General features: G+C 34.5%; 2 protein-coding genes across 6 annotated transcripts; one reads left to right on the top strand and one right to left on the bottom strand.

Annotated features, from left to right (window-relative positions):
- Positions 1–4,237: 4,237 nt before the first annotated feature.
- On the top strand, positions 4,238–7,692 carry LOC120081810 (P-loop containing nucleoside triphosphate hydrolases superfamily protein). Its single transcript, XM_039037013.2, has 4 exons — positions 4,238–4,785; positions 5,613–5,753; positions 5,881–6,108; positions 7,201–7,692. The coding sequence occupies exons 1-4, from the start codon at positions 4,432–4,434 to the stop codon at positions 7,357–7,359; spliced, it is 882 nt and encodes a 293-aa protein (XP_038892941.1). The 5' UTR covers positions 4,238–4,431; the 3' UTR covers positions 7,360–7,692.
- A 2,592-nt stretch (positions 7,693–10,284) lies between these two features.
- LOC120080810 (EEIG1/EHBP1 protein amino-terminal domain protein) lies at positions 10,285–17,013 on the bottom strand. 5 transcript variants are annotated; one of them, XM_039035480.2, is made up of 10 exons: positions 16,905–17,005; positions 15,369–16,284; positions 14,518–14,682; positions 13,763–14,439; positions 13,063–13,360; positions 12,715–12,939; positions 12,109–12,282; positions 11,526–11,714; positions 11,318–11,431; positions 10,285–10,774 (listed from the first exon to the last, which is right to left on the bottom strand). In XM_039035480.2, the coding sequence occupies exons 2-10, from the start codon at positions 16,074–16,076 to the stop codon at positions 10,445–10,447; spliced, it is 2,880 nt and encodes a 959-aa protein (XP_038891408.1). In that variant the 5' UTR covers positions 16,077–16,284; positions 16,905–17,005; the 3' UTR covers positions 10,285–10,444. The 5 variants fall into 5 exon arrangements, with proteins under 5 accessions (XP_038891408.1, XP_090161973.1, XP_038891385.1 ...); XM_090305847.1 differs by having other exon boundaries at positions 15,369–16,155; positions 16,905–16,995; XM_039035457.2 differs by having other exon boundaries at positions 13,763–14,682; positions 16,905–17,013.
- Positions 17,014–25,094: the final 8,081 nt, after the last annotated feature.

Below are 25,094 nucleotides of genomic sequence, written 5' to 3'. Positions count from 1 at the left end.
GGATGCATTGGAGGGTGGTATGCGGTTGAAGGAAGGCAGCCGAGGGTGATGCATTGGGGTGGCACGCGGGCATGCAGAGATGCATAGGATAAGCTAGGATGCGGGGCAAGGCAGGCGTTGGAGGGTGGCATGCGTCGATGCCCAGCGCCCATGCCAAGCGCCTATGCGTCGATGCGGCCGAGCGAGCCATGGTAAGTCGATGCAGTTAAGCGCCTATGCGTGGATGCGACCGAGCGAGGCCATACGTTGGTGTCGTGTGACCTTGCAATGCGTTGGAGGTTGACAATGGCTTGCACGATGGATGCGTTGGACATGGGCTATGCGATGAGCTAGGTTGGACGCATAGTGATTGGCTCTTGCGATGGTTAAGGCTTGCGATGACTGAGTAAGTTGGGTTGCGATGATACTGTGTTGAAAACCAAGGGGAACCAAGGGTTGCTATGCGTTGATTGAACACCATGCGTTGATGATTACATTATGCGTTGATTATAGACTATGCGTTGATGGCCAACTAGCACTGATGGCATACTATGCGTTGAACATCCAATGGTTTGTGAACGCATATGAAGTTGGATAAACGCATATGAAGGATGGACGCATTCAAGGACGTCATCCGGACATGTGGCTTGTTAGGAGGAATTCTTAAGCCTTAAGTAAAAGAGGTGGATGCATAAGAAAACATGCAAAGTTGAGGGCTATACATTGGTGAAATGAGAAGAAGACACTTTGGCTTGCGCTAATATAAGAATGCGTTAATGGTGTGAGGAAAAGACACTTGGACATGCGGCCAAGTAGGAGTTATCGGCCGTGGAGAAATCTTGGACGCCTATAAATAGGGCCAAGGACTTCAGATAAGAATTCAATTCTCTTCAAAGGACATAAAGAAGAGTGTATTGGGAGGAGACCATGTGTTGGTAGCAAGACCATGCGTTGGTCAAGAAGTTCCAAGAGGGGAGATGCTATTGGATAGAAAAGACATGAAGTAGCATCAATTTGGAACGAGGATTTCTCCTGAAATACTCGTGCGTTTGATGTGATTTCAAATCCATCTGAAAGCTAAAAGAGTCTAGTTTTCAGGGTAGGACTTCTGGAGGAGAAGCTCTAAGGAATCGGGCTGGAAAGTGAGTACAAGACAGAGGGGTCGAGCTGTCGGGTAAACTGGGCCAGTCTTGATATTTTGATGTTTTCGGCCAAACCACGAGGATTTATGAGCTAATTTTATGGTAAGCTTCCTGAGACATTTTAGAATAGTTTGCAGAAGGAAGTATCTTAAAATAAGGTCTGAAACTATGAGTAATCTAAGCTGATATTTGAATCTAGAATTTAGAGTTCAAAAGGGAAACCAAGGAAACTTAAGGAACTTCGGAAAGGAAAGTTCCTAACCAACCAAGGTGAGTGGTTATTGTGTGTTGTATTATTGATATAATTTCTATATATAGGTAAATATATATAGGGGATAATGTTAAATTGGCATGATCAGGGATATATGTTTATTTAATTACTATGCTTGTTAAGATATTGCTTGTATGTTTATTGTGGAAACTGAAGTTGTACCCGGGATATATAGTTAGCATGCTTGAAAAGGTACTTGGCGGGAAAATATAGTCGGCTTCAGTCGGCGGGAAATGATATTCGGTGACGACCGGTGGGAAATATAGTCAAGTTACCTAGCATAGCTAGCGGAAAAATAGTTTATGTGCACATTGGCGAGATAATAGGGTACAGGGAAAGTTTCCACAGAAATTGTTGATACGTTGCTTTAGTATATGTGTGAAAGTGCTGGGGAAAAATGTATGATCATGCCAGGGATAACCAACGGTAAAGCTAGGGATATTCATATTATGTAATAACCAACGGTCAAGCTGGGGTTGATTGTTTTAACCAGCGGTCGAGCTGGGGATTGTCCAGCGGTTTGGCTGGAAAATAATTGTGAACTTGTGATAATGTTCTTGTTGATTATACATTACTTTCCAAAAGTATATTTTGTTGACAAAATTATTTGTTTATCTAAAGGCACCACTCACTGGGCTTTATAGCTCATGCTTTCCAAATGTTTTTCTTTTTCCCCCTCAAGTAGCGAAAGTTGAGGAGTTCTAGGGTGCTGCTAAGGCAAGGTCTGCCACAAGCCACAGTTACACTTCCGGAGGGTTTTACAGTTGTTGTTGTAAACTTTGTTGTTAAGTCTTGGATTTGTATAAACGTTACATTGTTGTAATAAAATAGGCCTACTTAATCAGTTGGTTGTTGAATTTGTTCATTGGTATCAGAGTTATTTCCGCAAGAGTTATTAGGCAGCAGGTGTCAACAAAAGGGTTGATAATTGTTGCAGTCATATCCTATCCTAGGCTCAGAGAGTAGTCTGGGGCGGGGTGTGACATATGTATTTCGTTCTTAATATTTGAATCCCAAGAAAAGAACTAGCTCATAGTGGAAAATAAAGAACACAAGATAAATACTGAAATAACTCGTATTAATGTAGAATTGAAAAAGTACAAGAATTGTTTCAATATAAATAAAAGAAAAACAGTAGCTAAAAAACATAAACTAAAACTACTATGAAAAGAAAAGTAGAAGAAGCATGAAAGAAAGAAAACGAAAAAAACCTCTCCAATTTGCTCTGTAATCTAGCTAGAGTTTCTATAAAAATTGATTACAACCCTTTTCTTATCAGGCTGGAATGAAGTAATGAAGATAATATCTGATTTTGAACGGATTTGGAAAAAAAATTCTGTGAATCATGTAAAATTTGGACTTTATGTTTTTGCATGTTATGGTCGCAATTTAATCGCAACTTGGGTACAAGTTTTATACTTCTCAACTACTCTTTGTCATCTAAAAGGACGGGGTAGCAATCTGAGCACAACTTTGACATTTTTCTACACATGACATAAAATACAAAAATAACTCAAAATTTGAATCTTTTTGCACATATTCTACATTATTTCACTAATCATGGTTAAGACACATGCATGACTTGTTTTTGCATAAAATCACTCATAAAGCTATCAAATATGGCATTAGACTCATGCTTTTTACTCAATAACTGAAGTTTTTTCAGGCTAAATAACTCACCTAAGGGGGAGTTATTAGTTTTGTTCTTGGGTCTGTCAGGTGGTTGATCCAGTGGTGTTTAAGATGTTTGTATCACCTAAAGGTACTGTAGATTTTTCTTTTCCTTTGGTGTTGTTCTGTCAAGATGATATCTCCCCTTTGATGGTCGATAATTGCTCTGTGACTAATGGGTCTAAACTCTTCGTAAACCTCCCAGACCCCTTTGGCTTGTAAAAGAACTTAGGATATTTTCTTTTGGTGTGATTTCAATGGTTTATTTTGGTTCAAGGTGTGAGGTTGTACTTTGTTTTACCTCGTCGCTTTGGTTGTGAGTTTTGACTCTTATACTTTGGTTTTGGTTTGATTTTTGTCTTGATCTCAGATTAAGAGATTTTCTTTTTGCAATATATATATATATATATTCCATGCTTCATGCAAATAGTATCAGAGCCTAGTCATTTACTAGTAGAGTGTGTTAGTCCAATTACATTAGCATTAAATTGTTATTAAGTCTTTGTCTTAATAACATTCTAATTATTTATTATGACAAATAATCAGGATGCTGAAAATTGTACAACACTGGAACACTGAGCTTACCAACAGTCTTACGATTCTATTGTCGGGAACATAAGGCTTACCAAAATGTATATATATATATATATATAGATTCTTAACGGTTTTTTATTATTATCTCTGTAAATGTGTATTGAACTTTTCTTTCTTTTGAATTCAATAATATGGAAAATTAAAATTTTATTTTAAAATTACATACATTATATTAGTTATACTCACAATGACAAATATGACAAATATAACTTTAATTCTTCTTCATATAAGGAATGTCTAACTAACATAACCACTATTGTCATTATTATTTCTTTGTAGAACTCATTAAAAATAGTTCAAGAAAATAAATGAGGCCTGCTTAATGGGATTTCCCAATTCATATACTTTTTATTCTTTTTTCCTCAATAAACCAAAAAAAAAAAATATTTATTCACAAAATCCATCTAATATATTTTGTAAGAAAACACAATTAATTTTCAGATCACAAAAACTAATTTATATACAATATATATTTATAGAATGTGGCATATATACATGACACGTGGCACCATGAAACAAAGGATTCAACTCTCAGAAAAACATCACCAATCTCTAATGACAGCATTACACGTGGGACATCATCCCTCCAAGAGAATCCTGAAACACAGGAGAGAAGAGAATGGCAATTCTGTAAATAATAGATAATTCCAATGGCATTTAAATACTCTTTTCATGTCTTAAACCTCATTTTCCATTTCGAACGTTCATCATTCTCCTTCTTCTTTCTCTCCTTTCCCTTTTTCTCGTCTTAAACCCCAAACCTTCGCCGCCGCCATGTCCGTCCTCAGCCGCCTCAGCGCGGTGGCGCGGCCACTCCGCAACCGCCACGAGTCTTCGATCGCGAGAAGATTGTACGGATCTGCGGCCGCGCTGGAGGTGGATTACGATTACTATGAGGACGACGATGATTTCGAGAGAGTGAGTGGGGATCGGAGCCATGGCAGAGCGATGGCTGACTCTCGAGGGTGGGTGCCGAGAAGAGGAGTGCAGTGGGTTGTTTTGGGAGACCCTGGGGCGAAGAAGCATGTTTATGCAGATAGGCTCTCCAAACTTCTAGATGTTCCTCATATTTCCATGGGGAGCCTTGTTCGTCAGGAGCTTAATCCTCGGTCTTCCATCTACCAACAGGTTCTTGTTTTTCTTTCTGATTTCTCTGTGTGTTTAGCTTGACTTGGAGTTGATGTATGATTTTGTATGAATTGGCTCGAGTTCTTATATTATTTGTTTGGAATGGAAATTTAGTATGTGAAATTTGATGGTGGAGTGTATTTAGTTTCTGAATTTTGGATTCTTTGAAATAGTAGTTTGAATTGTGATTTTATTTAGTTCTTATCAATAACAGGATTAGATGTAGGTTAAGTTATTCAAAATCCACTTGTATTACATATCTAATTTCATAGTGTCTTTAATGTTTTGAAGTTTTAATTTTATCCTCGATCTTGTAGTTTGAATTGTGATTTTATTTAGTTCTTATCAATAACAGGATTAGATGTAGGATAAGTTATTCAAAATCCACTTGTATTACATATCTAATTTCATAGTGTTTTTAATGTTTTGAAGTTTTAATTTTATCCTCGATCTTTTAACTTGTTAGGAAAAAGATTTTCCCTATAACAATTTTTGTTGTAATTGAAATATTTAAATTCTTGGAAACAAAATCATAATTTATCACAGACGTGTATATGTCGTGTGCTAAAAGGAAAATTTGTCTAATTTGACATGACTTGACAAACAAATGCAAGAAGATTATATGCGTAATCCGTCTAGTTTTCTAGTTTGTTTGATAAAATTATTGCTAAGAATCTTGTTTGATGTTTCTGTATAATGGATAAACCAGGAATCTTGTGAAATCATGGGGGTGTGTAACTATTTTTTTCCAAATAAATTTTGTGAAATTTCTCCTTGTTGGTTTGTATGATGAATCTCACTTGCTCTGTTTCTCTCCTCCAATTCAGATTGCTAGTGCAATCAATGAAGGAAAGCCTGTTTTGGAAGAAATCATTTTCAGACTGTTGTCAAAGAGGCTAGAAGAAGGGTATTGCAATGGTGAATCAGGCTTCATTCTTGAAGGAATTCCAAGAACAAGGAATCAAGCTGTATGTCCATTTTCAATGATAGGCCTTAAACTCTTTTTTTGCTTCTTTAAATGCATTATTACTAGAGAGTATTTAGTTACCACTGGTTCTAATGTTTTGCTTTTAAATGGGTGGTTCTGTTTTGCAGGAGATTCTTGACCAAATTGCAGATATTGATTTGGTCATTAATTTCAAAACCACCGAAGAGCCCTTGATTAGAAAGAATCTAGGTTCTGGAAACTTCTCTGGCTTTCATGAATATAGCACCATATGCAGCTCTGGGAGCAGTAAAAGTCTTCAGCCACAGGACAAAGAGCCGAAATGTCTTTCTGCTACTACAGAATATTCCTGGAAAGAAATGACATCTATGGAGCAGGTAACATTCAACTTTTAAGTAGGCATTCCAATATTTGAAATTTTCTATAAAAGAAATGTAAATAATTATTTTTTATATAATGAAAATTTTGAGGAATTATTCAGATTGATAAAAAAAGGTTTTTAAATTATCAAAAGAAAAGAACGTGTGGTGATGAGGCACACATGTTGTTGCATTGAATTTGAGGCTAAGAAACGTGCTTCGCACACTGTGTTTTGTTGGGTTTGGAGAAATCTTTTCTGAGTCTCATTATTAAGCTTCCAAGTCTTGGATGCCTCTCGAAACTAGCTTTTTGAAGTAACGGGCTAGTGAAAAGATGAGCTATGAGCATACTGCAAAGAGCCAAGACTTTTGGTTGTAAATTGTATTACTACAAAACCCTACAAGAGGCTAGGAAACCCACCTAGATTCAGGTTTAGGTTTGGGATTGTGATAATTGTTGGCAACTATGTTTCTAGAAAAATAAGTCTCAAGTAAATTAGTGTTAGGTAAATTTTAGCTTGAAACTATAAAAAGTAGGTTATAGTGATTGGTAAAATAGGCCTAATATGAATGTGTATTTCAAAATGATTTTAATAACTGTGGTACTTGCAACGGGTAGTACTTTTAGGACTAATAATTAAGTGCATAACAACAATTTTAAAAAATTGCAAATATAGGAAAATTTTATTGGTGATAGACTATCACTAATAGACTCCTATTAGATATGGTCTATCAATTATAAACTATTAAAGCTGGATATAAATTTTCCTATATTCGCAAATTATTTTGCATTGCGTTATATTTGCAAATATTTTGGGCTTGAGTGCTATATTTATAACTGCCTCTTTTAACAAATTTAATCTCAATCTATTTTACCAAACACAAAAAATAGCTAAAGATTTTTTTTTTTGTGATCACTTCAGTCTCTCCCAAAAGCACCCTTGAGCTTTTAGTGGAAAATTAAACTTCAAAACCCTATGGGAAGAGTGGCCAAGAAACATGCGTAGATTTAAGATTCCAAGTGAAAAGTTAAAATTTTTGCTGTCTCACAAAACCATCTGAATTGAAATTGAAATTTGATATGATTTTCTGGTTGTTTGGGACATTCAGAGGAAGCCATTGGAAGAGTACTACAGAGAACAGAAGAAACTTGTTGACTTTAAAGTAACAGGAGCACTTGGAGAAACTTGGGAAGGGTTATTAGAAGCATTACATCTTCAGCATATCAATGCTGTTACTTCTTCTTCTACACATAAGCTAACCACATGAATGGTTTAGCTTTTCAAATTTTGTTGGTTGTTCCTTTTTTTTTTGTTTTTTTTTCCTTTTCTAAACCATGCCGGCGTAGTAGTAAATATAAATGTGAGAGTGAATTGACATAACAACATCTTGCTGGAGTTTTCCTCCACCAAATATATTGAGTTTTGAAGTTTTGTTCAACATTTTTTTTTTTTTGCTGGATGCATTGAACCAATGAATGTAAGCACTAAGCAGACCAGTTTGTGAGTTTTGTAATGTAGAGGTCAAAAATAAGAGAGAGATATACAACACTCTCTTCTCTTTACTCTTATATACTATTTATAAAGTGAACATTTCCACTCATGACCGACATTAAATGCTATATTTCGTGTCAACTAAAGATATCAAATCCTTAGTTTTTAATCTAGTCTGGACTGTTGGGCACTAATATGAGTTATTATATCTGAACTTCATATGTTATTGGTTATTAGTTATTTTTGTTTAGAAGTTTTTACATATAATAATTCTATATTTTTTTTTTTTTTTATAAATTATGGATTACACTTTGTTTTATTGTTTGTGTAAAGTGTATATATGACTAGGAGTTTTGGGAAAGGATGTTTACGGTTTATTTTTGCATCATGTATTTCAATTTTTTGTCTAATTCAAAAGTGATTATTTTACAATTTTGTACATGTAACATTTCTAGTTAAGTTAAAACACAATTATATTGGATTCATTGAAACAAAACAAATTTGGATTTATATTGTAAGTGAAACATCTTCAAAATGTAATTGTAATATAATGACCTTATTAATGATATGTTACATGGTTGACAAAAGATATGTAGAAGTCATATTCTCCAATCCAGTTATATTATACAAAAAAATTATATATGATATGTGCTAATAAATTACTAGATTCACCCACCCAAAAAGAAACATCCATCCGAATCCTCTATTCGATAGATATATTCGATAATTTTCTTTTAATTCCCAAACTCCAGTTTATAATTTTTATCATGATACAAGTTTATGTTTGGATTAACTTGGAAAAAAAATGTTTTTAAAAAAGTTATTAATTTAAACAAATTTTATAAAATATAGGTTTGGAAACTCTTTCTCAGAAATATTTTTATATACAAGTTTGTTTGGTTTGTTATAGGTTAAAAGTGTTTTTATTAGTGTCAAATTACTATAAAAATGATTATTTTATTAAAATAATGATCGTTGGAGTGGAGTTGCCGGCTGAAGATGGTGGTTGAGTGCCAATTGAGGCATTGGTGCTGTGGGGGTTGATTGTACGGTTGGTAGACATGGTGCAAAATATCGATGGCATACTAAATTGCCCTCCAAAATATTGAGTTGAGTTTATATCTCAACTCATATCATCTTATGTCATCACCATAAACACCCTTTTTAAGCGATTTTTTGTTTTTTGTTTTTTGTTTTTTTTTTTTTTTTTGTCTTCGTTGTTAAGAAACATTCTTGGCAAATTGGTATGTAACAATTTTGTCATTCATTTAGATTTTGTAATGATTTATTCCTTCATAAAAGAAAATTGTTGTTAAAAATCAAGGATATTTCTTTCATAATAGATCATAAATTTATTAGATATCAAATGTGTTCATAAATTACATCCGATTGTTGTGTGATAAAAATTGACACTTAATTTTGAAGGAAATATTCACAATAGAGGTTAAATTATTGGTTGTTGCATTTCCAAAATGTATCCTAATTTTTGGCCTAATTCTCTTTATGATGATCGATTCAACCTCTGATCACGCAAATCTAAAATATAAAAACTAAGGTCTCGTTTCGTAATCATTTGTTTTTTTATTTTTAGTTTTTGAAAATTAGACTATAAACATCTTTTCTACCTCTGAATTTGAGTTTTTGTACGGATGACCTTTTCAGAAAGGTCTTTATGATTGATGACCCGCTCCCCACAAACGTATGAAATCTAAACTTCTGCTTAAGTTAGAATACACTATCGCATTTTATAACTTATCGCGTTAGAGATGGCCATGGTTAGCATAGCCCTAACATTATGGTCATCTCTATTGCGATTCATCTTTTTAAGGAAATCTCATCAAAAAACAATAAACGTTAACATGTCGCGTTAGAGATGGTCGTGGTTAGCGTAGCCCTAACGTTATGGCCATCTCTATTACGATCTTCATCTTTTTCAAGAAACCACAAAACACAACAAACATTAACGTATCGTGTTAGAGATTGATATATAACCCTAACACAATGGTCATCTCTATCGCGATCTTTATTTTTCTCATAGAAAAAACAACAAAATGTGAGAAAAATGAGGAAAACACAACAAAAAAATAAAAATAAAAATTACTATAAAGATGGTTACCACTTTAGAGCTATGATAGGCATGGTCAGTTCTAACGCAATATAGTATAAAATGCGATAGTACACTTTAACATAAGCAAAATGTTAGATTTCATACATTTGTGAGGGATAAGTCATTAATCATAAAAGGGTCTGTGAATGCATCATCCGTATAAAAAAAGACTTAGTCGTATACTTTTTCAAGAACCAAACAAATTTTGAATACTAAAAAAATAATTTTCTAAAACTTGTTTTTTATTTTAGAATTTAATTAAGAATTCAACTATTTTACTTTAAAAAAAATAGAAACTAAGAGAAAATTTACTTAATTTTTCAGGAAAAAAAAAAAAGATGATGATTACCTGAACGGCGCTTAAATGGTTAGAAAATCAAAATTTATAGATTAAACTGTCAACTTTAAAAAGCATATAGCAACATATTATCGAATGTAATACCTCTCAATATATTAACCGTTTTGTAGACTAAAATTGTTAGAAATTTGGTGTATTTAGCCTTTCCCTTGGGACCATTACTTCTACCATTTGGTGCACTTAGCTTCTCCCTTGGTACCATAAATTCCAGATTACAAGTTCAATGCAAAAAGAAATGGATCAAAAATGGAGCTCGGGTCGAACGATTTTACAAGAAACTCTGATTATGCATACATATATATACAATCCCCAAACTCCTCAGAGTTTGATCTGACTTCTATCTTAGTAATACACAATGAATTTTTTTTCCAAACTGATATGAGAACAGATTGCTCATTATTCGCCCCATACATCTCGAAGAAGCTCGTACCTTGTGGCATTTTGATTGCAACTTTTCTCAGAAGTCCTACTTGGCTTGGCAGTAGTCGATGGAGAAATCGCCACATCAAGAATAGAAGCAAAGGGTGAGCACAACTCGTCCAGCTCATCATCACTGGTGTTAGATTTTTTGAGCACTGAAGACCTGCTTCTTCTGAGCTCGGACTTTGTACCAACATTGCCAATAAACGCTACTACAGACGCTAATGAGGGTGGATGATATGCTACCGCAGCTGCTGTGTGTGGGAAACTCGTGACAAATTTGTCATCGAGTTCGGATGGGTCCTCCTGTGGTAAAACAAAGGAACTTAGATTCTTATATTTTTGTCTTTAGGAAATAAAATAACATTAGGAGGACATGCCTGCGGTCTTGTAATGCTGCAACAATTTCACATTAGGAATCTACCAGAAAAAAAATTAAGAAGGCATTTGGGACAAAGAGTGGAGTTAAGTATGAGAGATTGTTTAGTCACAGACCCACAGTTTAACGTTTTTTAAGAAATGAAATTAAAGTGTTTTAGTCGTGGGCCACGAACTCATTCAGCCAAACAAGTCCAACTCCTTGGGCCAAACACCCATTCTTAAGAGGGTACTTGGCCCATGGAGTTGAGAAGTTGGGGTTGAGATTGAGAATTAGGAGTATTGAACTCCACTCCTTGTTTGGTCCAAGGAGTAGGTGGTCTCACTACTAAAAAACATCAATTTTATATCTTATCAACTCCTTACACTGTGAGCCCCAAGAGTTCACAACTCCCTTGACTTCATAACTCCTTACTCCTCACCCCAAACACCCCCGAAAGGATCAAAACAGTACATATCTATTTAGGTCACCTCAATATCCAGAACTTCAAGAACAGCATCAGGGATTGGGTCTTCACAAAACTCGTCGGGAACAAAATGTTCAAGAGTTCTCTTAATTACCGGTGCACCAAATGAAGGGCATACCTTAAAAAATATATTATGTAAGTATATCAATTGCATGTTGATTACTTAATTAGACAAATGGGAGGCCACAAACAAAAGGACCCTAGATATGTACCTCTTTTCTTATCGATTGGTTCAGGAGCATGTCCTTAGGAAGCATCATGAGATCACTCAATGCATTTAGTAGATGAAAGGACTTGAGGGTACTGGCATCTTTCCCTTCTGCATTGTCGTGTTCATCCTCACATTGATCATCGTCGTCCAAACCGAAAAGATCAGTCAACCACCTCGACCAGTTTCCAATCTGATCCATAGAAACACAGCTAAGGGCCTAAGCATCTTTGAGAAAGATCAAATCGCTAGATTCCAATATAATGCACAAAAATGCAGTTACTGCACTACAAAATTGGCTTTCAAAAAGGGAAATTGAGAGGAGCAAATGTTTGTTGCATTATCTGTGCAGCAAGAAAGATGATACTGATAGAAGTGCAACACATTGTAATTATGTGTGCGTTAAATTGTTTCTTGCTAACCAAATAAGAGTAAGAACTGCAAATAATTAAACAGGAAACAGGAGAGAGATGAAGAAAGCAGTTCACGGTTTTAGAGAAAAGCAATGATAAGCTTATGGCAAAAGAATCGTCATAACTGATAACCCAATTTCATAGCAGACATCAACTGTAAAGTGAAAAGCTTACTGCATTCTTAAGTAGTGCGCCAGCCCCAAAACTTGATTTCCCAACTGGAATTGGGAGAACTTTAGACTCGCTAATGGGGTCAGATACAGGATCAGTTGGTATCTCATCGGCTGAATCACGAAGAATGGCATTAAACATCGCTGTATCTAATCTAATGACACATTGCTCCATTATCTAGTCACACAACAAAGATGCATTATATTTCCATTGCAAAGAGCCATACATCGTTACACAAAAAATATGTAATACATTGCAAGGTGCAAGTCCTCAAGTTATCCATAATAGAAAATTGTCATAGCTACCACCATGCATCCAAAATATTAATCTATCTATACACTGGTACTTAATAGTGTCCCTGATCTTGCTTGCACTGTTAGCCCCTGCTGGGAAAAAAGGTTCGTCACCTTTTAACGAACAAATACAATCATGAGCTTCAAGAGTTGGCTAGTATTATAATACTTCCAATATGGTGGATACTATAGACTCTCCTCTTGCTAATATAAATTGAAAATACAATTTAGTTTATGATATACATTGCAAGGCTAACTTATCCTCTTCATAAAGAAAATAATGTGTTTGGTTTAAAGCAAATTTAATTACACGTACCAATTTAGACAAAAGAGGCAAGCAACCACACTCGTGTCCTCCTGCTCGGAGGGGACAAATTCTTTCATAGGCATCCTTGAAAGCTTTTTTCCAGAGGTCCAATGAAAAGTTCCCTTGATCATGATCAACTGAACTAGAACTTCCCTTATAGCTCTTCCCTGAGGTTGAATTGGAATCTTGATTAATTGTTTTCGCTGTTGCCAACTGCATATGTGGAGTCAATGTCTAGAAATGAAAGGAAACATGTTAGGAAATACAATTTTGTGCTCTTTCAATATTCTGATCTCATGGGCAATTATTACTTTAATTTAAAGGAGCATAAATGTAGGTAGGAAATGCATTGAACACCTGCCACCAGATGGACTCAATGATACGGGAGAAGATCCAAGCCTCAACCTTCTCTAAGGCAGATGTAAAAGTGTGTGCATCTTCCCAGTTACCAGAACTTCCATGCCAGGTATTTCCATTCTCTCTTTTGTTTGGAGATGATGCTTTCCATTTCAATGGAGATGCTGCTTTAATACTTTCTCTGTTAGCACCATTTTTGCTTGAATGAGATCCAGAAGCAACTTGCATTTTTAGGCTCACAGCATCCTGGCTTACGATTGTTCTCAGGACTATTGAATTCGATAACCAGAAAGTCAATCTGTAAATTGTATTTGGATAATCGGTTAGTAAGCTAGCTCATACAATCTTACTGCACATTAGCCTGCCTTTGATGAATGTAAAACGTCGTGATCCCTGGTCCAGTTACAAGCAAATAGAGAAACTTCACCCTTCAATTCTTTTCAAAGTTCTTTTGTTAGTATTATTAATATTTGCCTTATTCTCTATAGCTAGAATTCGATTACGATAACCATGAATTGCAGCTATCTCCACTATTTTGTATTCTCCAGCATGTGTGCTTTGGAAAACCAATGCATGAGGAGATGGATGATGATGAACAATATTTTAAGGTAAATATTTTTCTTTGATAAATATTTTAAGGTAAATATTTAACGTCATAACTAAAATATTTATTAAAAAAAAATTCTAAAGAAAGAAATACCTGGGCACATCATTTCCACAAGCTTTTGCAATCAAAACAAATCCAGAAACAACACTTCTAGCAGCATGGGCCTTACGCGACTGAGAACTTTCTTTACAAGAATGAAGATACAGCCTTGAAAGACGTCGTGCAGGAGCATGGACCTTATTCATGGAACTTCCATGTTCGGCAACTATAGAGTAAAGAGCTGCCTCGATTGCTGCAGCTTCTCTCAACTCTCCCTCAAGCATTTTTATCTTGTGTTGTAATTGTTGGACTTTGCTGTCCAAAACAGAATTTTTTGTATCCTTTGTATATGGTTTAGAATCCCTTCTTTCATTTCTTCTGACACTTTCTAAGCTGTTATCTGAATGTCCTGGAGCACCAATTTCCTCAACTCCAATAAGCTGTTTACTACCAAACCCATTACACTTAGCTGATTCTAATGGTGATCGAACTGACTTCACATGCTTTAATCTGTCATTTTTCTGAACTATGCTCGGCATTGTGTCATTTTCCAGAGCAACCCGCTCTACGGTATCACCTTGTCTAGCTGAGAGATGATGATCTACATCCTCTTCTGTTTCAACATTAGAAGCCTCCTGATAATTCATCCCATTGGACTTCCTTCCATTACTCTCCTTGGCCAAATGCTCAGCATCTTCAATCTTCACATGGTTGTGGATATCACTTTCATGCTGTTCATGTTTTGGGGAAGAAGAAAAGTAAACTGTATAACTTTTTTTACCATTTTTCTCAATTGACATTGAACCAACCTTTGGAGAGCTGGAGATAGAAGTATGACTATTTTCAGGACTCCCAGGATCAGAGGATGGTTCTATTGATGAAGTTGTCACATTTGATTTTTCAGGCTCCAAGTTTGAGATGGAAGCATGCTCCTGTCTATTATCAGTTCCATGAATCAACGTACTTAGGCCACCCTGCAGATTCACATCAAGTATTGTATGATTTAAAACATTAAATCCTATGAAGCAGATAATAACATGAAGGAGATGGGTATAGGTCCTGCATGAAGCTCAACATGAAATCACAGATGATGAGAGCATTGAATAACAATGTGGTTGTGGGCAACAGTCAGGTTCACGTATGTTAAGAAAATATTTGTGGACATGACATCACAACAGATGTTTAGAGCACTAGTTACCGATTCCTTATTATTGGCACATTAGGAAAGTTTTTTAATGGTCAACCAGTTCAACTGGTTAAGGCATATAGTTTTTTGGTCCGATCTCTTTTGTCTATTTTTGGACCTAATACCTGTTTGGAGTTCATGGGCTATGACGCCATATTAGATAAACATGGGTTTCATCTCAAAAACATTTGGCAATAGGAGAAGTGGCCCTTGTATCTTTTAAAGGTTGTAAGTTCTCCCCATTTCTCCAATGTGGGATCCTCCACACATTATACCATAAAAGTGTATTAATTGGTAAGCCAGACAGCTAAAAGTAGAATGAAAAAAAAATCCCTCAGTTGAGGCTTAACTTAAAGTTTAATGTGTAACGAAGACCTGCCTCAAAATTAGTCTCGTACAATAAAAGCCAGCACTGGTTATAGACAGTTACATACAAGCATGATGAGAGGATAGATAAATAAAACAAGTTGATACCTCTTCTGTTTGAGGTGCTACACAACCATCGGGCTCTAATGCAGAAGTCGTCATGGAAGAGTGGGATGAAACATCATCATCAGTGAAAGATGCAATCTTGTTTGGATCTGCAAATTCTTCATGTATAGAGGCTGCAGCAGATTCACCATCAAAACTGTCCAATGACATCCTCCTGGACAAGGTATCCTTCAGTGAGTTATTGGTCCGTCCCTTGTCAATTGGCTGAATTTTGATGGACAAAATTGGCTGAAGTGTGTTCTTGAAGTTCCTCTGGCAATGCATTGGAGAGGTAACAGATATTGTTTCTTTCACAACACCAAATTCAGCCAAGTCTATGGTGGCAGTAGCCAACAACTGGCCTTTAGCAGCCTTTTCTCTGCGAGACTCAAACAGGCTGAATTCTAAAATGTTCCTCTGGAATGTATCAGCATCCTTGCCTCTAACAGGCATGTCCCTTACCAGACCCACAGGTAACTTAAATGATTCATTGAATTCAATTTTTCCCTCGCCAACTATAGACCCAATGGTTGGAATAACAAGATTGGAAGATCCCGAGTGGCGATCACCATTCTCCCATTGAATAAACACAGAGCGTAGGGACATAAGCGACTGTGAGGGTGGCCAGGGCTTTATATCCTGAACATGGATCCTATAATCAGCTTGAACAATGTCACCTCTCCTATGCTTTCCTTTCAAACCAAGCACCATTTTTGAAGAACCGAAGCAGAACCCTCAATAAACAGTTTTCTCCAATATAATCAAAAGGTAATATAACTACATTCCAAACCTATCACCGAACAAAGCAAATCCCATAACAATTAATGTTGATGAGAAATAAATAACCACACGAAATTTCCGGAGCAATATCAAGCAACGATATCTTATCTAAAACCGACTCTTCCCAGGGTACAGCAATCTGCATGCTCCAGAACGACCATCAATCAACACCACAGAAAAAAAAAATGAGCAAATTAACAAAACAATAAATCTTATAACGCACTCATCAATAACCGCCATCACAGACCACGATACCAAAGCATTTAGTAATCAGCAAAAAGAAAACACGGAAGTAAGTCATTGCATTCATATAGTTCCCTGTTTCCTCGCACCTAAAATAGCATATCCATGGCTGCAAAATTTTATTACTTGATTTCGCTTCAAGATCAACAACTACAATTTATCCACCATGCTCAATAGAAGAAACGAGAAGCGGAACTCAGTTGACAAGAAATGCAAGTAGATGAAGCTGCTTGTGAGTAACTCCCCAAAGCTACTCCACAACTCACCAGATCCAGATCAAATGCAGGCGGAAAACAACGAAAATACTAGCGAAACTCAAAAGCTGAAAGAAGAAGCTCGAAAGCATTCCAATGGAGCACAACGCAACAATTTCAAATAACAGTTCGATTCACCAGAAAAAAAAAAAAAAAACTAAACCGATAAAACGCAATGTTGATTACGAAGTAGGGGAAAGAAGAAGAAGAAGATTGGAAATAAAGAAAGCGGTAACAATGGCGGAAAGACGGTGAAACGTACCGTTCTGTAAGGGGACGGCTCAACCATTCCTCTCCACTGACTGAGACAGAGACCATTAGACCAACATCGGTGGTGGGGAAGAAGCCTGTATTATACAAATTATTTTATTAATTATTATTATCATTATTAATCAATAAACGTATGCAAAAATAGGGTCCACCGAATGGATGATACAAAAATGCGAATGACTCTTTACTGACATCAACTTCAAGTGAAATTACCAAAATATATTCACACACACGAAAAAATAGTCTCTTTTTGCTCTCTTTTCATTACTCACAAAATCACTCCTCCCTCTTTTCTTGCTTAACAGAGTTGGTCACATTGGAGCTACTCACATGAACTCATCGTGCCGGAGAAGAAAAAGTCATACGGAGGAGAATAAGAAGACGACGTGTAGAGGAAGATTTCGACAATAATATAACTTCACGTGATCATAACATCAGCAAATGGGTCTTTAACATTTTTTTAAAAAACTGAGTCATTTGACATTTTTTTTATCTTTAAAATGAATCTTTTAAGCAATTAATCCTGCAACAATAAATAAATAAACTATATAAAATAATGAAAAGTAAAGTTGAAGGAATTTTCATTGTTTCTCCAAAAATATAAAACTATATATTGAACTGATTGAATGTTTAAATAATTTATTCGTTTTAGAAAAAGGAAAATTGTTGGCTTTCTATTTTTTTATTATTTTATTACTGTTTGAATTGAGCTTTGCGCGTGAGAACGAAATTGTCGGTACAAGTTTGATTTTTCTTTTTTCTTTTTTCTTTTTTTTCTTTTTTTTTTTTTGCTCTCATTTCTCACACTTCTAAATTAATAAAATAAATATTATCAAAATTCATTAATTAAATATTAAGTTATATTTATAACATTTTTTTAGTGCATACGAGGAAAAAAATATAGGTTTATGTGTTTTTTAAAGTATAAATAGGAGTAGGTTTTTTTTTTCAAATTAATTATTCTAGTTTATTGGCTCAAATTAGCTCATTTGACACACTTTAATACTCAATCATCATTTGTATAATTAACATACTGCTTAGACATTAATGGTTGAGACAAAAATAAATGTAATTAAGTTTTTAAAAAAAATTATCAACTACATAAACAAGCTAGATTTCTGCTCCCGAAAAAATAGACAAGCTAGATTAGTAAATTTTGTCTTCTTTGTTTTGAGTTCTATATATATAAATAATAATGTTTGTATATGTACGGATGTATATATATATATATATATACACAACACTATTAGTAAAAAGTTTATATTTAAATTTAGAATCAACATATAGGTGAATTGGCATTTCCATTATTTTATAAAAATAATAATAATAATAGAGCATCGAAATATACATAAAATAGGGAGAAATACTTTTTTGGTCCCTATATTTATTATTTAGTTTTCATTTTGTCCATATATTTCAAAATGTTACACTTCTACTTTGTCACTTGATTTTTTTTCAATTTGGTATAGGTTTCAAATTTGACACTTATAACATTCATTTTTTCACTTGATACTCACTTTCACTATTTGATGTTGATGTCTATCAATTAAACTAAAACGATTTTAATTAATTAAATTTCAGTATTTTTCATCAAGGTTAAAATTGAATTTTAAATTTTTGTTAATACTTATTTTTAAATTAATTAATATTATATGATCTCAATATTGAAAGTTAATATTTAGTGAAATCTCAAGGATAAAAGTATGAATCTTGAAACCTATAGATCGTATTAAATCAAAACTCAAAACTTAAAAACTCATTTTGAAACCTATAAACTAAATTGAAATCAAACTCAAGACTTAAGGACTACAAATATAATATTTTGAAATTTACAGACTAAATAAAAACTAAAACCAAAATCTATTGATCAAAAAGTTATTTTCCCCAACATTTAGATCTCAATTTGATGGACATGGTGACAATAATATAGATAAAACATCAGTGCTGACATCGACAAATATCTGTATGAACAAATTATAAAAAAACAAAATAATAAAAAAGAATATAGGAAAGATGTATTTATAGTTTTTAGACTTTAGGTTTAGTTTCCAAAGTCCATGAAGTTTTGTGATGTTATATTTTGTTAGGTTATAAGTTTCATTTCAATTTAAACAATATGTTCAAGATGTTACAATTTTATCTTTGAGATTTGAATTTTGTTTCAAACTTTCAAATTTCACTCTTTTTAATTATTTTAAGGGTTGTTTTTAAATATTAAAAAATGAATAAAAATATAACAAAATTTTAGAGTTATCAATAGTAGACACTGAAGGACACTGATAAACTTCTATCAATGTCTATCAATGACATCGATAGATATTTATAGAAGTCTATCAGCATCTATTATTGATAGTTCTAAATTTTTACTATATCATGTAACAGTTTTATCATTTGAAATAATTTCCCTTATTTTAATTAATTATTGTGTTTCACGCTAGATACTAAAGCAAATATTTAATTAAAACTAAATCATGAAACTTAAAAACCAAATTGAAACCAAACTCAAATATCAAGGTTAACATTATAACATATTGAAATATATATACTAAATTGAAATCAAACTCAAACTTGATAATAAAAAATATACATTTTAAAATTTCGGGACCAAGTAAAAACATGACCCAAAAATATATTTTAAATTTATAAACAATCACTTTACTCTTTTATTATAAAGATAAAACACTTCACATTTTATTAATAAGTTAAAATGCATCAAAATGGACATAACTAAATTGACATATAATATATAATAGCGACCATGAGATAGATATGTAATTTGATTCTTCCACTCCAATTGTACTTAAAAATAAATGTTAAAATATTTATTATTTATACCATATTTACATTAATGATATTTTATTATTTTTGTATTATGTTCCAACATTTCATTACAATAGAATAATGTTGTTGATTTACTCTTATATTGATATTCAACTAACGAACATGTAAAATATCGATGAAAATGTCGAATTGTGATACAATATTAGTGTTAGAATTCAACTATTGTTCTTTTGAAAAACAAAAAAACAAAAAAATCACGAAGGAAAAAAATGAAAAGGGTAAATACGACGGCGTATTGGTGTAGCTCGTAGTTTAAATAATGTGGTTTCACCTGCTCCGCACGTTGGATGATGGCGACGCATTCACTGCCTTGCTTTTCAAATAATTAAATTATAGCCCACGTCATCTATAGAATATTGCCTCCACACTCGCAGTTATGGAGCGTGTAAAACAACACCTGGATGGGAACGAGATGACCGTTCCAACTCGGTAGAGAAAAAGACGCGTGTTGGGAATTTTGATTTGTGGCGCGTGAAGGATGAAAACGACGTGGGGGCAAGAGTTCGTAAAAAGTACGCGTCGTTTTCACCTGGCTGTTGCCCGCCCGTGAGGCCGTGGTTCGATCGTTGGGCCCACTTGTTTTGAAACGGCGTCGTTTCCTTACTTGGCGGCTCTTTGCAGTTTACAGATATTTAAACTTTAAAGTTTAAATTATACCCAGAATTAATTTTTAAAAAAATCCATCAACCCATTAATAATTGAGAAATTATTTTAAACAATAAAATTGATGAAAATATTTATTTGTAAAGTGGCAAAATGGCTTAATAATTTTGTCCTCGTTTAAGATCAGACCCGATTACTGCGATTTAAAATTAAAATTAAAAAGATGATGTAGGGAAATCGTATTTTTCTCGTCTTTTTAATCAAATTCTAAAAATAATAATAAAAATATTAATTATTTGTAGTAGTCAGGATTTGACTTACATTTTAAAAAGAGAAATTTTTACCGATAAAAAAATGTCAAACTATTTACAAAATAGTAAAAAAAACATTGATATACACTAATAGACTGCTATCAGAGTCTATTAGTGATAGATTTCTATCCGTTTCTATCAGGTTAAACACTCATAGATTTTTATCAGATTTTATCAGCCTCTATCAAAGAATATTAAAATTTTTATTTTTTGTATAAATAATCCTTATTTTTCTATTTTTGAAATTCTCTCTTTTAAAAATACAATTAAATATATATAAGAAATCAAAGAAACTAATGGATGGAAATAATATTTACAAATATTAATTTAAGTTTTTTTTTTTTTGTTGCTAAAAAGGTATTGAAAGAAACTATTCTTGGGTTATAATTTTGTTTTATAGGTATCAATCTACTAATGTTATACATGTTGAGGTTGATGTCCTAAATCTTGTGGGTCATATAGTTTGTAATTGTAATGTACAAATAATTTTATTTATTTAATAAAATATGATATATTTTATTTGACATTTAGTAGCATTAATCCACAAATCAATCAACTAACATCCAATGTTATCTTCTATAACTTAAACATGTATGTAGAGATATACAGGTGGTTAATGTTTAAGTAATAACTTAAATGGTCTGTAGTAGATGGATAAGGTTAAATACCTTATCTTGGTGATACTACGAATACGATCAACTTTGTATATGTTACAATTTTTATAAAGTACTACAGATGATCTGATCCTGATTATTCATGTGGAGACATCCTTTGGACCCTTCGCCCGCCACCAGTGGAAGCAAGCTAGCCCCCTATGTTGGTTGCCCCTTTCCCCTTCTTATAATAATAAGGTCAGCATTCAAGCCTAGCAAGAAGAGGCCTCTTAAGATAGCTTCTTCTATTACCTCATTCATCAACCTTTCGCACAGACTGCTATCCTACCTAATAGGCCAGTGGGCAGAACAAGGAGAGGGCTTGACAATCATATCACTGCGGTCGGAAAAACGTGTTCCCTTTTCTTTTTCGTTCTTCGAATGAACAACGTGTCGATATTTTCCACAACATTTCTACATTTCCATAAACTCTACATTGGAGCCAATTAATTTATCTTTGTTAAATTTATCTTGTAAACTTTAAAAACACCAAAAAGATTTTTCTTTCTCTTTGTGTCTACTTGTTTTATCATGGTAGATGATTAGAGCATCTATGATGTGCTTCAAGCGAGGCAAGCAGCTTGGTGGGACAAAGAAGAGGTAAGAGAAATTCATGAGCTTAAGACTTTGTATTTGAGCTTACCTCTATTGTTTGAGATTTGTTTGCTAGGAAATTTGAGGATGTGGAGGCATGGCGAGTTTATTCTCTTCAGAGTCATCCATCCAAAGCATGTCCTCAGCTATCGCATAACCCTATGCACGATGTTTGTCCTCCTTGAAATTTGACTAGCTCAATATCGATGTCGATGCATGCTCCTTTTGCCAGCTCATGTATGTCAGTAAAGGAATTGGTTAGGGGGCTTTCTAACAACTCTTACGAGTTTGTGCAGGAATCCCTCCCTAAGCAACGAGAGTTCTTGAGCTTCCAGCAGGAAAACCTCTATTTCGGATGTAAGGCTAGAACTCATCTTCAGAGTCTGCATGACCTAATTGTTCATATTGTTGAATCAGTTGGGAGGCGAGATGAGCTCTTGTTGCAACAATCCTCTAAGACTACCGAGTGGATCAGGAGTGAGGTAACCAACGTCGATTGTCATGTTAAACAACTGATTCCTCAGCCTTTAGGCCAAGGTATGATGTTGGACTTTTTAATGAATGAGCTTGCTAATTGTTCTTCTCAATATTTGTAGGAACATCTTAAAACTCACATGGAGACCCAAGCTCCTTTGCAAGTTGCGGATGATCTAGTCCCTCAGCTTGCAGATTCCATGCCGACATTGGAGAGCCGACCAAAGTCATCCTACGTCCATACTACTGAGGTCAAGTTTCTTGAGGGATTTTGTTGGTCCATGTTGGGGTTGATGCCTTAAATCTCGTAGGGTCCTATAGTTTGTAAACACGTGTATGAATAAACATTTGTGATATAATAATATGAGATATTTTCTTCACTATTGTCTATGAAATATGAGATATTTTAGTTGCATTAACCACAAACCAATGAACTAAGATCCCTAGTTATCGTTATAACTTAAGCATGTATGTGGAGACATACAAGTGGATCATGTTTTGAGTGATAACCTAAATGGTCTGTAGTATATGGATAAAGAAGGGAAACCTTATCCTGATGACACTACTGATACGACCCTCTTTGTAGATGTTACAAGTGTTGTAAAGTACTACAGATGGTCTGATCCGATCATTCATGCGGAGACATGCGAGCGAGGTATCCTCTACAAAGAAGTTTGTATAACACCGAACCACAAAATGTTTAGTCTCATTATATAACGCTATTCACGACAAATACTTTTATTTCACTAGGATGACCATAGGTAACATGACCTTAATCTTGAGTGAATTGGAAACTTCTGCCTATAAGGGTGGTCATTTGATTTGCATGGGTGCGAGTGGCTAGATCACCGACTTAAACCTACCACTTTAGGGATTCGTCTGATTGCGGAGCTGGGAACTCAGCTACACAAGACAGAATTCACTCATTCCCCGAACCAGAGGTAAGTAGATAGATTGCTCCCTTAATGGCTAATTCTGGGGCTTGAATAATGTGGCACCACACCTTTTCATGGCCCGATAAATGTTCACTCATAGTAGGACTATGATGTATTGTTTATTAGAGGATTCAGTGGTACTTAAGGAGATAAATGTAACTACAGGAAAAAATGGTAAATTAGCCCAGCTGTACTTACTAGCGATTTGTGAAGGGTCATCGTACTGTTGATTGGTTATATCCAATGGTAAAATGACTAATGTGAACTGTGGTATATATAACCATAAACCATGACTAAGGTTAACTATGGTCTATAATATAATCCATGGTTTATAATATAATCCACGTTTAACGTTTTTCATTGTCTATGACAATATAGACCATGCCTAATGTCAACCGTGGTATGTACTATAGACTACGACTAACCTTAGTCGTTGTCTATGTCCAAATAGGCTACGATTTCTATGTAATATAAACTACGGTTAACATTAACTGTGGTCTATATTATAGACCATGTCTTGAAGGAACTCTTAACGAAGAGCATCCATGAGTATGTTTGAATCTTTTTGATTTCATCGTGACCGAAATACAACACATACATTCTAACAGATAGTTATGCAAATTAACACTAATTAACGACATGCTTTGAGAAATAAACTACAAGGGATTGAGTTCACATACCAGTTGAAGACTCTCTTCAAACTCGAACTCAACGCAGCGAAAGAACCTTTACGAACTCTATCGCCTAGCAAATCAGTCGGCTACGGCAGCACGATCGTTTACACGAACGATAGCAACACAAACAAGCACGAACAAATAAGACGTGGGAACGATGCCACCAGTTGGAGCCCTTGGTATTTTTTGAGTGAGGATCCAAAGTCTGGTCTTTGGTGAATTTGGTAGAGGCAGGAGGAAAGGTTGATCGTGTAGACAATAAGCAAATGGGAGAGAAAGTTATCGTATAGCGGAGTGCTAATCATTTAGACAAAGCTACACGATCGTGTAGGTTTTACTAAGCGATCATCTAGTAATAGGTATACGATCGTTTAGAAAACGCGGCACGCTAGGCGATTGTTTAGGAAAGCTAAGTGATCGTTTAGAGAAATGCGTGCGATCATTTAAACGTGGGTGTGCGATCATTTAGACGATGAGATTTTATCGTATAGGTTCTCGGGTAAGCGACCGATACTTTTCACACCGATTGCGATTTTTTCGAACTCTTCACAAAACGAAACAAATTTTCATTTTATTCTTCGGTTACAATGATTGACTACGAATTCTCCCAGTAACGCACGACCGAGGAGGGGTTTTCGGTCAATTATCATATAATTAAGTACTTTAATTAATAAATGAATATAATCATATTATATTCTTACCCTATAGTTTGATATCATATATCTATAATAGTAATTTCTCCTCCACTTGGTATAAATCATATTTATATCTAATTTCCTCCAAAATAATGTATCTCACACATTTAGCCAATTATATCATATATAATTAACCAGATCAATTATATATATAATAGAACTCCCTCTTGTCAATTTGAACATTTCAAACTGACCCAAATAATGATTCTCGATTTTATCCAAGCTACCTAGGGGACCTAATGGACTTGTGGCTTGAAACTCCAACGGTACGTGAATAGCTGACTAAACTCTTTAGCCACGAGATACACTATCCGTTAACTGCTAGACATTCCACTAAAGACCAGCAGCTGAACTCTTCTTACTACAGATATATTTCTGTGTCCATCGGATATAACCAATCAT

Source organism: Benincasa hispida, chromosome 1 (assembly GCF_027475165.1).
Source record: "Benincasa hispida cultivar pf3 chromosome 1, pf3_genome.v1.1, whole genome shotgun sequence".
Lineage (NCBI taxonomy): Eukaryota > Viridiplantae > Streptophyta > Magnoliopsida > Cucurbitales > Cucurbitaceae > Benincasa > Benincasa hispida.
Note: the sequence above shows the minus strand (reverse complement) of the source record. Positions and strands in the feature narration are given on the sequence as shown.